At 42.6% G+C, this 14595-nt stretch overlaps 1 protein-coding gene across 1 annotated transcript in view; it reads right to left on the bottom strand.

Moving 5' to 3' along the window:
• LOC109035783 (gamma-aminobutyric acid receptor subunit beta-like) overlaps positions 1–9871 on the bottom strand; it is a gene marked incomplete at its 5' end in the record, with an annotated part of 33446 nt that extends 23575 nt beyond the window's left edge. Inside the window, 4 exon segments of the mRNA XM_072303552.1 lie at positions 248–405; positions 2881–3026; positions 5398–5465; positions 9765–9871. Of these exon segments, the coding sequence (XP_072159653.1) occupies positions 248–405; positions 2881–3026; positions 5398–5465; positions 9765–9871 (479 nt within the window).
• Positions 9872–14595: the final 4724 nt, after the last annotated feature.

Here is a 14595-nt window from a genome sequence, read left to right as displayed (position 1 = left end):
AAAATGAGAGCCCTATCGGGTCAACCCATTCCATCTTGTGGTATATGTTATACATCCGCATCATTTAACAACAATCGTTATAACCTAAAATAACCTTCCTCTCGGTCAGAGAAGCAGAGTTTGAAGAGGAGCCTCTTCAATGAATATTATATCTACCTCGTCTCAGAAGTTTTTGCATCCTACGCCTGCACTCGCAAGAAACAAATTTTTCCTAATTCCTAATTTAGTTTTAGGAAAGAATACTTACAGCTTTCTATTTCCACCGTGCAATTTTGAGAGTCAAGAGGATAATAGTGGAGGTCCATCATACAGGCCAATGTGGTCGTGAATCGCATGCCATACGTAATACTTCCATCTCCACTGAGTCGCACCAATTTGTTCCTCTCCGTAACGTCGTGTAAAAAACTGTGTACAAAATAATTGATTGAAATAACTTCATATCAAGTCTGATGAAATTCCAGGAAAGCCTATAATTAGACATATTTCGACACACAATAAATAAATAAATAAGTATAGGAATTTTCTAAAGGGGACTGTGACTTCATCATGAACTGAGTTAATAGGTAACCTGTTTCCAAAATAGAAATGGACAAAAACTCCAGCATGACATGTAGATAGGTCGCGCACCCCGGCACCCACCCCTGGCAAAACTGTCCTTATACCGCAAAATCCTAGACGTCAGTACCTACCGTCATGACAGAACGCAAGGCATGACAATGAAATGTGATCCTCGTGCCATCTGCCGTCGTCGCTGCTGAATAAGTTTTACTTGACCGATAAAGGGAAAAAGTTAGTTATGAACGAGTGTATCTAATCCGAACCAGAGTGATGTATACGTTTCACAACGCACCTTCGAGGTGTTCTTTACAGAGCCTATACTGAATATGGTACACGCCAACGCGACGGCTCCTTAAAGTTTATTTGCTAACAAAGGGCTTTTTGGTCTAATTTTGAGTGCTCTTATTCCCTACTTCTAATGTAGGTGGACGGAAATACTATAAACCCTTTTTTACTTCATTCATGAGGAACTGAATTTTTAGAATACGTCATCTCTTAATTTTCTTTTCTGATTTACTATTGGTAGGTACCCAGTAATGAAAGCGTTTACGTTCCCTTCTGGAATCCAGTAGTAACTGGTTATAGGACTTTTGGTCCAATTTTTTTTGTCCACAAATTTTTTCGTCCAATTTATTTTGTCCACGACTTTTTGTCCTTGAAATCTGGTCCAAGTTAAATTCGTCCTGGTAAATAGTTAGTCCTACGCATTTGTTCGTCCAGTGGTATTAGGTCACATTTCTGTGGTCCAGTAAGGTAAAAAAGTTATGTCCAAAACTCACGTCCAATGAGGCCGTTTCAGCTACCGGCGTTTCAGCTAACATATACCGTCAAGTGAAGGACATAGCAGCCGAACTAGATATTCATTTCAGCTTTCAATTTTTAAATACTGACTTTGAAGCAGCAAATATAAACGCGGTAAAATAAGCATTCCCCAACGCTCGCATCGTCGGTTGCTTATTCCACTTTTCCCAGTCCTTATGGCGTCAGATTGTTAGCCGAGGGCTGCGGGCCGATTATTTAAATACAGAAGAACCCGAGTTACGACGTAACTTACTGGAACTCATGGCTCTGCCGTTCATCCCTCCTGCAGATTTGGTGGAAACTTTCATTTTTCTCTATGAGGAAATAGACGACGCTTTAACCGAATTTGCGACGTACGTTGACCACACGTACGTGCGTATGGCAAACCAGCTCGGGGAAGAAGACGTGCGGTACCTCCCCTGTTCCCTCCCGAAACATGGAACGTCTACAACTTAGTTTTGGCAGATCGTATTAGAACAAACAACGCAGTTGAGGGCTTTCACTCAAAATTCAACCAAATCGTCGGCACGCATCATGCTAACATTTGGAAGCTCATTGACGCTTTTAAAACGGTTCAACAGGACACAGAGCGTACGTTAACACAGGCTCGGGGGGGTCATCGCCGCTTTAAACCACCGGTGAGCAAGAAGTACACTACCAATCAGGCAATGATTGCCAACATCGTCCGAAATTACCAACATTACAAGGACACGAACTCACTTAAGAAGTACCTCCGAGCATGTGCGTACCACCTCAAGTTGCACACGCCACGCGCAGATCCACCGGACTCGGACGAAGAAGACTCAGACGATGACTGAAAGTAGCTGAAAGCTGAAAGGAAATAGCTGAAACGGCCTCATTGGACGTGAGTTTTGGACATAACTTTTTTACCTTACTGGACCACAGAAATGTGACCTAATACCACTGGACGAACAAATGCGTAGGACTAACTATTTACCAGGACGAATTTAACTTGGACCAGATTTCAAGGACAAAAAGTCGTGGACAAAATAAATTGGACGAAAAAATTTATGGACAAAAAAAATTGGACCAAAAGTCCTGTAACCGTAGTAACTATAATCTCTTGCTACTGGGGATGACTTTTTTCCCGAAATTTCTGAATCTGATAAAATAATTTCAAATTCGTTACGAGAACCCCGATTTTCAAAGTCAAGATCTTTCACCCCCTTTCCAGTCTCCAAGGAAGGCCGTCACAGCTGGGCCCTCGATGATGAAATTTGTAAGCCTTCGGGTCAATTCTGTAATTCGTCTTCGTGGTCCTCAACTTGGCCCGACCAATTGAAAGTAAGCTAGGAAAAAACTATCAGCACTTAGGTTAGGTATAACGGAATCTTGGGTGCAATTTTATGATATCTATGTGAAATGTTGTCCTCTGGATGGAATAAAATTTCGATTCTCTTTTTTTGGTTGAATTTTGGTTTGACTTCCGGTTCAAATAACTCGCTCCGTATTAAAATCGGTGGCTTCAAATGGGTCACGTAATATCCTTAAGTTATTTACCTGTTTTTATCGTTGGCGAAGAATGTATCGGGGACCCAAATTTTTTCAGCAAAGTCTCCGGACAGTGTCAAAATTTCATCGTAACTACTGAAGGATAGACGTTCGTCTTTCCAATATTGATTCAAGTACATTGTGATCGTGTAATCCTGTGAAAATAAAATCAAAAATTACTGAGTAAGTTCCATTTCATATGAAGTAACTTATGTACAAAAAATGCAACAAGGAAACAAGGAAACAAGGAAACAAGGACGAGCAAAAGAGCTGCAGACCACCTTTACCCGTCTTCGTCCACTATTCGTAGGTATCTCAAAGTAAGACTCAAGTTTGAGCTTTAAAACAAAAAACATTCCAACTGCGTAATTAGACTTCAAGGAATGTGTCTGTTGCATAGGTACAGGACAGTGGCGTGCGGTCCGGATAAGCAAGGCAAGCACTGCTTGCCCAAAGATTTCAAACGAAAGAAGAAAATTACACCTATTTCATGTTGAACATTTCAGCAAATATAATTTATAAAAGGTGTTCAGTAAGTAAATTGCATTAAAAATAGAAAAAGAGAGAGACAGAATTACAGAAATACGTGTAGAGCCACAGCAGTGGGAAAGCGGCTGGGCGGATGGAGGTGGCGCAGCGCGCTGCGCGGCCCGAACACGGGCCAACCCATGCGCTGGAGAATCGCTTGCGATCAGCTGAGCGGAGAGCCACTGCTCGGCGGCGGAATCAAGGCGGGCGGGTAGAGCGGTACGTTCCGAGTCCGAGCCCTTCGCTGCGCGATCGCAGCTCGCTTCTCTTGGCCATCTCATGGCCCGTCACCGCAGCGCGCTGCTTCTGCCTCCGATGCGCTATCTTGTTCCCTCTTTCCGTCGCGGTTGTAATTGCTCCTCCGGAGCAAATGCCCTTAAATTCTATAAAATTTCGCTCACTTGGATCTAATTGCTGATGAATTAGACAATTCTGAACCATGTTTTAAATGCAGAAAGCTAATTTTTGGGGAAATTTAAGTAACTCAAAAAATTCTTAAAGCAAAATTAGGAGTTAAAAGCATGGAGCCGTCCTCCAATGATCAATAACATTCGAAACAAGTTGAGTAAACGAAATCATAAGTAAGAGAGAAAGAAATAAAGCCACAGTTCTTCAAGACGTTCCATCAGATTTCATCCGAAAAACAGAGCATATAGAGTAAAATTTTAAGAATTTTCTAGGGAGGCTAGGGGGAGGAGGAAGGGAAAGAGACTACGTTAACACCCCCCCCCCCCCCCCGGATGGCGAACGCTACAGCTTGCCCTGTCACTGAACCCACCGCACGCCACTGGTACAGGAGGATAAATGTCGAATGCAAAATAAAAGTCATTTTGATCACACGCTCCAGGACTGTGTCATCAACATTTCTTTCATAACAACATTGTTCTTGCTTTGAAAGATACATGCCAAGTACTACGTTTTTAGATTTTTACATGTGTGATGCCTTTGTAAAAGCGAGATCTGTTTCGTTTAGCAGCTTCTTTTTAATGTTCATGTTTTTTAGTCCGCAACTCCGCACACAAATTGATCACGTTGTTCTAAATTTTCTCCGAATTTACACAATAACAATTTTTGGATATTTATGGATAATTTTTTCAACTTTGCTACAAATTCATTGATGGAGTCATTTTTCTGTACTCTTTCACTAAAGGTATAACGCAACGACATTACGGGTAGCGTTGGCTTATAATGTTCAGTTCGGTATTCTACTGTCTTTTTTAAAGTTAACTGTGGGTGGAGGTTTAGGAGGAGTCGCTAAACGTAACAAGGCATAAATCTCCGACTTTAATAATGACAGAAGTACAGTAATTTGTTTATAGTCCGGTACACTGTTAGCAAAAAACCATTGCTCAAGTCTTTCAAACCACACTTCAAAATCTTCCTCTTTGGCATATGGAGGGCCATTCACCATTTTTACAAAGAGGATGAACACAATTATCATTTGCACTATTCTTAGTATATTTACACAGTAAGAAGGCCGTCCACACAGAAGGCAGTTCCTACAACAGATTTCCTTCCGTTTCTCGCTTATCGCACAGTAGATTTTCTCCTTTCATATAGTAGCCATTATTCATCCACGTCGCCAATTGTAATATATTTGTATTGAAAGGAAAATACATCCCTAACTTTAGCTAGAGCCTAAGCTAGTATACTCAGAGCACCTAGCAGGTTCATCTTCACACAGTGGTGGAATGTACTGTATCCTCACTCTCCTGAGCATAGGTCACTCGGAGACAGTGTTGCCATATCACTAATATAATAATAACATATACATCACAATCAATTTTTTTTTAATAACCAAAAGCTGATTTTCTGCAAGTCACTCAAAAAATCGATAAAATCGTTGAATTACCAGATGCGCTTGTTTCCAGGATTTTTAGAGGCTTTTGCGAGGGGGGGGGGGGGAGACGAAAATTATTTTGATCCAAAAACTAACTAGCACTTTTTTTAGCCCACGAAGATTATTTCTTGAGTTTATAAAAAAGAAGAACGACCTACCATATTTACTTCGCTGATCGAATCAAAACTTGCAATCGTCAGGTCCATTCCGACGTACAACGGATCTCCTAAAATCAGAAATTGTCATGAACTTGCAGCCTGACTGAGTCTGACGTAACAGAATTACACTGTGAAGGGGAGAGAGAGAGAGAAATCATACCTGTTATGGACTAACGGTTTGCCTGTTCTCGGCCCAGCGAACGCGAACACAGTTGGTATTGCCGTGTAAACCGCAAACTGAATTGGAGCATCTCAGCAGTAGTAGAATTTTTGAAGTGATCGTAAAAAATGTAATAATCATTTTATAATAATTTTTAGAAAAATAAAAAACTAATCAATTAAATACGTAAAATATATTAAATAAATAAATAAAATAAAGGGGTACGTGCAAAACGGGCCATTTGGGGCTCGAGGCGCATACCCTTGAGACTTGCCCTATTCATTCACCAAACAATGCCCCATCTTTTCCCAAAGTTTCAAGCCCTCCAAAAATTTTGGGGAGACGCAGCGGGGAGTCAAAGTTAAAAACCGGCAAATTTTTCGCGAATTTATTACTAGTAAACCAAGAAGTTTTGGAAAACGCCGTTTAAACGAGCGTATTCAGCGTGACAAGAGCTTTCAGACAATGCATAACATCATAGGGTTTTGTCAACTTTCGCTCGAGTTATCGCCTCCGAAGCGCCGGAACGCTAAAAAATGACCCGCTTTTTTTTCACGTTCGGGCCGATCCCCAAAATACTCCATTTTTAATTTCTTTGAAAAACTGATATGTTGTTCCTGACTCTCTGTGGCCCCTTTAGCTTTTTACCACATCGTCACCTTCCAGGCAAAGTGTCACAAGCGCCATGCGACGTTTAAAAATTTCCGCCGCCATTTTATTTTTTTACTCAGAAATTGTTGGTTGAATCTGTTCGAGAATTTCACTAAATTTTACCGGCAGCACAAAGAAAATTCGGTGTAATTTTCGGACAGCTTCGTTGAACAATTTCTCAGTAAAAAAATATAATGGCGGCGGAAATTTTTAAACGTCGCATGGCGCTTGTGATACTTTGCCTGGAAGGTGACGACATGCTGAGGAAATGTTTTGGTCGCGAGTTGTAAGAGTGGAAAGGAGCGAAGGTTGGGAAAATCGGCTATTTTAAACTGCGCGGGCGGCGTTGATCGGAAGGAAATCGTCCCCTCCCACTCAGTTCGGCGGATCACACTTCTCTGCCAAACTCGCATTGTTGCCACATGTCTCCTGATCCTTCGCCGCGCGCAGTTTAAAATAGCCGATTTCCCCGACCTTCGCTCCTTTCCGCTCTTATAACTCGCGACCAGAACATTTCCCCGGCATGCGGTAAAGAGCTTGAGAGGCTACAGAGAGTCAGGAACAACATATCAGTTTTTCATCAAAATAAAAAAATGGCTTTTTTTAAATCAGCCCGAACGTGAAAAAATAAGGGGTCTTTTTTGAGCGTTCCGGCGCTTCGGAGGCGATAACTCGAGCGGAAGTTGACAAAACCCTATGATGTTATGCATTTTCTGAAAGCTCTTGTCACGCTGAATACGCTCGTTTAAACGGCGTTTTCCAAAACTTCTTGGTTTACTAGTAATAAATTCGCGAAAAATTTGCCGGTTTTTAACTTTGACTCCCCGCTGCGTCTCCCCAAAATTTTTGGGGGGCTTGAAACTTTGGGAAAAGATGGGGCATTGTTAGGTGAATGAATAGGGCAAGTCTCAAAGGTATGCGCTCCGAGCCCCAGATGGCCCGTTTTGAACGTACCCCTTTAAATAAATAAATTGAATAAATACTCTTAGTAAATGAATATTCAATGGTGAAAGTGCAGAAGTGCGGAACTCGGAAAACACGATTTTCCAGGAGAGTACCTATAAAAACTGTCTACATTCCTCCTCATTGTCAGTAGAAGGGTAATAATGCTTGAGAATAGCAAGAATAAGATGCTTTTTCAGACTCCATCAGCATTTTGAATAATTTCTCGAACTGTCAGAAAATACGGCAGAAATGACGAGATTCGCGTTTTTGGCACTGAGAATTGACCCGTTATCACGAGGTACGTATCTTGACAATTAGTGTCTTAAACCTGTTGTCGCCGGATTTCGATCATTTAAAGACTGAAAAAAGAGTTTCACGCTTATAATTCCTTATCAGAAGTTATATTTTGATCTCATACGGTCGGATCAAGTATTGTTCGGTTGGAAAATGACACTTTATCATGAGATACACATTCCTGCAATTATAGCGTTTTGAACCAGCTCTTGATCATCAAGATCAAAAATAGAGTTTACTCATATGGCCTAGTTACACGATCAAATTCCTATCAAATTCCGATCAAAATGATGACCAAGATGGCGGTCGAGAGTTATCTAGATTGATGAGTGAAATTAAGCAAAACAGCTAGCATGTTGATTGAAATGAGCATGAAATAAGCATGGTTGTGTGGAAATCAGATGAAGGATGAGCCCCACAGCTCCATCATCTAATATCAAATTTTTGCAGGCCGCAGAAATTTGATGGTAGATGGTGCGCACCAGTCACCATTTGATCGGAAATTGATGAAAATTTGAGCGTGTAACCAGCACAATACTGAAAACTTGTTTAGAAGCTGTAGTTGATCCATACGGGATGAAGCATTGTGTGACTCGATTGACTCTAATACAACTGACCGATGTGATGAACCGTCAGTTTGTCGTGCCACAAGCTGTCAGTTACGGCAACTCCGCATCGCACTTTCTCACGAGCCGGACCATCTCCAGTGATAAGGCGTTTCAGTCCTTTTTTCCTCTTTTGCACACGTCACCTTCGGAGATGAGTTGACCTCGACACGAGCCCCAAAGCCCAGCATCCTGGGACCCCGCCGCTCGCCCCGCTCGCGGATACGTGAAGCTTTAAAAGCCTTCAAGGCAACAAAGTAAATGGTCGAAAATAGTTCTGATGGGATGAAAACAACTCTTGTACATTATTTTATTACAATTTATGAGATATATTAGCCTCTTCAGCTTCGGAGGGCCTGTTTTGAGGCTGATCAAAAACTGTCAAATGCTATCATTTTGCTGCGCGCAGCGCCTCCAAACTAACTGCGCCGTGACCCCTCCTCCCCCCATCACTGGGTCAAAAGTGGAATTTTCTCATTCAAAATAGGCCTCTGGACGACTTCTCAAGAGATGGTCAGGTTTGAAATCATTTCGGCGCATTTTACGACCAAGAAACGTAGTTCCGCGAATCAGCCTATTTTCTCCCCATTTAAACCAATGTAATTGCTCCCAAAATTTTCATAGCTTTGGGGGAAAGTGTAGACTTCAGCTATGGTGCTGAAACTTCAGAATTGTCTTTTGGGGACCAAAATGAATGGGAAAAAGCACGGGGAGCAAGTTTTTGAGATGATTGTCTAAAAACGGAACACCCCAGCCACCTCGGCTGCGCGGCTGCAGGTCGCATTGGAGAGACGCAAACCTAGAGTTTGCTATAGCCATATTTTTGCCTCTTATGAGTTTCCTTAGTATTATTTTTTTGCGTGCCCGGGTTTTTCCTCCCACGCATTGCTGAGCTAGCTGGAGGGTTATTCTTGATAGCCCGGAGCCCGAAGCACGACACAGTTCATGATTACTTTGGCCCAGAGAGTGAATAATAGACATGAACGGCGCGCCGCTTGTAGTAGGTGCGCCTAAGAAGAAATGATACTAGGGGGCCTTCGAGTGATAAGCATTTTGCAACTTTTCAAAACCAGCAAATTCCTGAAAATAAATAAAAGCACAGAAAAGTTGATCAGCTGATGCATGCGCTGTTGGCGGGAAACGCTGAGGAGCGCGCGGTGTGCGTCAGGTGCGCCGGATCAAATGAAGGGGCCAGAACGAGATACCTACGCATTCGAGCATATGTACGAGATTCTGCGCTTAAGCCTGAGATACGCGAAAAAAGTTCTACGGTTTGAAGTGACTTCCCGATTTTTTTCGATTATAATCTCTTGCTGGCAGATAGCCGACATCTATAACAACACGCTTAAGTATGCAAGTAACTCAAAACTGTTAAAAATTGTGATACCTACGTACTTCTGCATTTTCACCATCGATATAGGGTTTTGCAATCGCAGTCCCCTTTTTTTGAGAACGATAACTGATGTTACTTGATTTTTTAACATTTATGTGAAAAAACTCACGCTCCCACTATGACTTCGACTACTCGTTAAGACGCGTTTCCGCGGTTATCTAGGCTACACGCCGAAACGCGTCTTGACGAATAGTCGAAGTCATCGTGGAAGCATAAGTTTTTTCACATATATATGTTCAGAAATTAGATACCTATAGGATTTTACACTTAATCCAAGATTTGTTCTATGTATGTAATTTTTCGTAATGTTTAAGCTTACCACCGAAGTTAGGTCGCAGTCTAATGTCGTATCCATCCAAAAGTCGTGTGATGGTTTGAGTCACGTTTTCCAATCGATCAGTCCATTTGGGTGTCATGACGTAATCACTAGACAAAAAAAATTAGACATTTAAGTAGGGGAGATGTGGCTGAGTTGGGACGGGTTTGAGTTGGGACAGTTTAGTTTTTTCATATGACAGTTGGTAGCAGGACGTCGATTTTTGGTGTGGTGGTACCCCCGAGACATCCAAGTAAACAGACCTTGAAACGGGAGCGATTGAGCGTGTTTTGCATTTTTCAGGTGGGATTGTTTTTTTTTGGAGCCTAAAAGCCAGAGACAAGAGACCCTCCACTGGCCTCCTAGCGACAGGTGGAAGTTTTTACTTTCGGGGTTTCAACAATTCCTTACGGACCATTACTAGGGAGCAACAGACATCATCTTAATTTCGGCTGTTGACTTACCTACATGGTCGATGATGAGCTTCGGATGACGTCATGAGCCAAAACAAGTTTCCCAAACTTCGGCCATTTTCGGCGTGTTTGCAAAACGAAACTGCCAACACGTTGTTGAACATCAACCATGTAGATAAGTCAACAGTAGAGTGCTGAAATCCCGAAAGTAAAAGCTTCCACAACGGCCAAGATACTAGTGGAGGGTCTATTGTCTCTGCTGAAAGCTCGTATTTTTTTTTTTTAGAAAATGACGTGTGGTTCTCAGAGATTTAAACATTTTGCTGATGTTTTTGTACCAATGTTGAGGGTAGATCTTCTGTCATTAGTTCCCTTTGCGTTTTCTTCCTTATTTCTAACCTCAAATTCTCACCATCAATATTTACGCGGAAGGACCTTCCAGTCTGAGTTGGGACAATGCACTTGTGGAAGAGTTGGGACGGCCCAACTCATAGTATGTAGGTTCCCTTCCAAAATGTATTGAAGTTTAGTCGCTGTATGCCAATTTGACGTCACCTACTTAACAAAAATTTAGAATTAGGTATTTGTTCTCAAAAATTAAATTTTTACGTACTGATTTATTACTTTGTCACTACAACTGTCTCATTTTGACTATTAAAATAATTTTTCTACCTATTGAAATAATTTTTCTACCTATTAAAATAACTTTTTTACATTATAGGTAAAGCAATATTGTTTGTATATATGCTGCTAAATGCCTAAGTTCTCATTAAAGTTTAATTTGATCTTAAATTTGAAGATTTTTCTACTCTGTCCCAACTCTCCCAGGGAGCCGTCCCAACTCTCCCAAGGAGCCGTCCCAACTCTCCCAGGGGTGTCTGAGTTGGGACACTTTTAAATTTTTTTTTATTTAATTTGTAGCAAAGCTCCTATTCGTTCAATTGAGACCAAACCTCCAGTAAGGAGCATAAGAGTGTACTAAATAAGAGGATATTTTTAGCTTTGTGATATTATGCAAATTTTGGGTGCTTTGTGGGAAAATGTAAAAAGTGTCCCAACTCTCCCACACCTCCTCTAGGTAATTATCGTTTTCATAAAAATTGTGAAATTTTTTCTTACACTAGGTGTCATAATAATTAGTCACGCAGAACTAGGAACCCCGGGTTCTGCTTATCGAAGTTTCTTTTTCTTGCTTATTTCCAATGCACTAACAGCCGATGGGAGTTGTTCAAGACAGTTCTTTGAGGTATCCAACACTCTCCTAATGGACAAAAATCGGAAGTGTGAGGGGAATCCCCTCTAGGGGTCACCAGGGATTGAATGCTGGCCCCCGACCTAGAGCGGCCACGTTATTCTGTATCGTTTCCGCAAGTGCGTAACGTCGGAAACGCGTGGCTCCTGGTCGAAAATTAGCCAGACAACTAGGAGAAAAGACGAGCCGAATGGCGTTGCTTGAATGAGGATAGAAAGATTGCCGAACAGACGGATCGAGAAGATCGGTGAGCTTGTTTGGAGGAGGCTATTTGGATGCAGGTCTTAGACCACAGCAATCGCAATACCGCACTGATCACACGATCCGTCCACGCCAGCGCGAGCTCCCATCTCGGCGCCCGCCAGGCTCCGCGAGTGCGCACGCGCAAACGCATGCGCGTCCCGCAGTAGCAAGGCGGAAAGTAACGTTGCCGAAAATCTCGGATTTGAGGAAACGTCATGCACTCTCCGACAGTGGATGTTCTCAAATGTTTAGGTACTATCATAATAATAATAGGTAATAAGGTTGCCGAGAGCTCAAGGGGGTGCAAAGAGCAGTTGACAATTGATGCAGTCATTGCCACATCCGCCATCAATAGGAAGGCCCCCCTTTTTTCTGCCCATATTGATTATAGAAAGGCATTTGACAACGTCCCTCACTCCTGGTTGCTAGAGGTCCTTGAAATTTATGGAACCAGCCAAAGGTTTATACAATTCCTGGAACAGGCTATGGGCGGTTGGAAAACAGAGCTCGTCATGAATACACCTGAACGACAACTCAGAATAAGGACGATTAGCATCAATCGTGGCATTTTCAAATGTGACTCTTTGAGTCTGCTTTGGTTCTGCTTAGCACTAGGTCCGCTGACGAGGGTGCTCATAGTCTTCGAGTGAAATACATTTTTGGCAGAGACTCCAGTATATCACATTTGTGGCAGGCATTTGAGGCGCCTCATGAGGTTATGCTGTACCTACAGCATCGACTCGTAGCTTCAGTATTAATGCCGTATGCCCAGGTAGCGGCCGTGCGGGCATGCGGCGCCGCGCCTTATGCGCGCAACCTGCCGGCGTCGGCTTCGGGCATTGAAGCCCGATGCTGGAGAGCCAACCGAGCCACCATTAAGCGCTGATGCTGAGGTTTGATGCTGGCTCAGGGACCAACATGGGCTTCAACTTCTGAGGTCGGACCCTCGGCTTGCGGCCCGATACGGCCTCAATTTTCGGACCCGCCACCCAGCTTAATGGGCCTGTTGCAAACTTTTGCTAGAGCAAAAATAAGATTTGTTTCTTATAGATAATGCCTCAAAAATCACGATGAGCGCATTGGCAAAGTCTGAAATGCACTCATAACTTCACAATCTGCGTAAGAAATTTGCGGTTTTTTGAGCTTCCCGCTTCAAAAACGATACTACGGCACAGGTGAACATTTTGTTAGAGGAGGCGTTCCATCGTCGGCAATATTCATCATGGCCGACGCCAATTCGCCAAAACACGTATGATGAGACGAGATAACACCTGAACAGCATTAGACCAGATAACAATCGGCGTGTTTACGTTCATATTTTCCTCGCCCGCCTTGATTGACCCTGAACTCACCTCGAATTACGCGCGGAACTGCGGAAGCGTCGGCCATGATGAACATTGCCGACGATGGAACGACTCTTCTAACAAAATGTTCACCTGTGCCGTAGTATCATTTTTGAAGCGGGAAGCTCAAAGAAACGCAAATTTCTTACGCAGATTGTGAAGTTATGAGTGCATTTCAGACTTTGCCGATGCGCCCATCGTGATTTTTGAGGCATCATCTGTAGGAAACAACTCTTATATTTGCTCTAGCAAAAGTTTGCAACAGGCCCATTACCGACGGGGCTGATCCAGAAGACCGCGACCCTCGGACTTGGCGATGAATTCGCGGAACACCCCTTTGTCTTGGCAGCGGCCCACGCCTCGCCGAGAAGTTCTAAGAAGTGGACGCCGAGGAAGGGTTGAAAACACAGCCCGGTGCGATTAGCCGACCGGCAGCCGGGCCCGGGGCGCTGGCGTCCGACGTGTCTGCTAATTGAAGCCGCCTCAATTTTGATGCTGGACTCAGCATCAAAACTGATGCAGCATCAGAAAATGAGCCAGGTGTCGGCTTCACCAGGTTAAGCCGCGCCTCAACGGCAAATGTCGGTTTGGCTGAATGAAAAGCAGCAAACGAAAAAGGTGGAAAACTGAGAAGACCGAGGCTTCGAGGGAACGAACAACGTGTAATCACCTTATAGACAAAAGACAATGGGCTAAGACCGATGCACAAGTGCAGAAGGGCTAGAATACATGTTTGCCGCTAGGGACAGTACCTGACGGAGCACAATCATGTCGAGGCCCGCTTTACACCTACATCGACACCTCTCCTCGGGCTGAGACATGAGAAAAGACTAAACTAGCTAAACTATGAAACCTAAAATGGTTCAAACGTACTTACATTAGGGAGCATTACATTAGTATATTGTATCAATGTGAAACGTTCGGACAGTGTACTGTCTAAATTTATTAACGATAATGTCACGTGCGAAACAAGGCACATACAGCTTTACGGTAAACATAGCCACAAAATTTATTTCTTCAAGCTTACCTAATGTTAGTAGGTCATCGACCCAAACAGCTACAATTACATTGCGCTTTTGATACACACATGGGTCTGAAATACATTGTTTGACATTTCAACGCTTAGCTTCGCAATAATAATTCTAAATCTTTAGCGTAAGGTGAGAATGAACTTACTTAAGACTAATAAAAAGGAGAGAATTCATGCTCTAATAGGAAAAAGCAAATAGAATTCAAAAAAAAAATTTAAACAAGACTACAGAGAAGTCAAACAATGTTGATCTTCAATACAACAATTCTAAAGTGTTAATATATAAATCAGTTGCAAAACACAAACAAAATTACAAGTTGAATTTTGGACTTGTAAGAGGTATATCAAGCATTTACAATGCCTATGGCTTTAGAAAACTGTTTGACTTTAGTGCCTGAGAGTGACTTAGTGAACAGGTCTGCAAAATTTTTGTCCGAAGGGATATACATCATTTTTACCTCTCCTTCACGTGCCAACTCCCTGACAAAATGATATTTAACAACAAAGTGCTTGCTACGCTCTTTAACTGTGTCTTCATTAGCAATTGCAGTTG

The sequence above is a fragment of the Bemisia tabaci genome, chromosome 8, assembly GCF_918797505.1.
Source record: "Bemisia tabaci chromosome 8, PGI_BMITA_v3".
Classification (NCBI taxonomy): domain Eukaryota; kingdom Metazoa; phylum Arthropoda; class Insecta; order Hemiptera; family Aleyrodidae; genus Bemisia; species Bemisia tabaci.
This window is presented reverse-complemented; position numbering and strand designations above follow the sequence as displayed.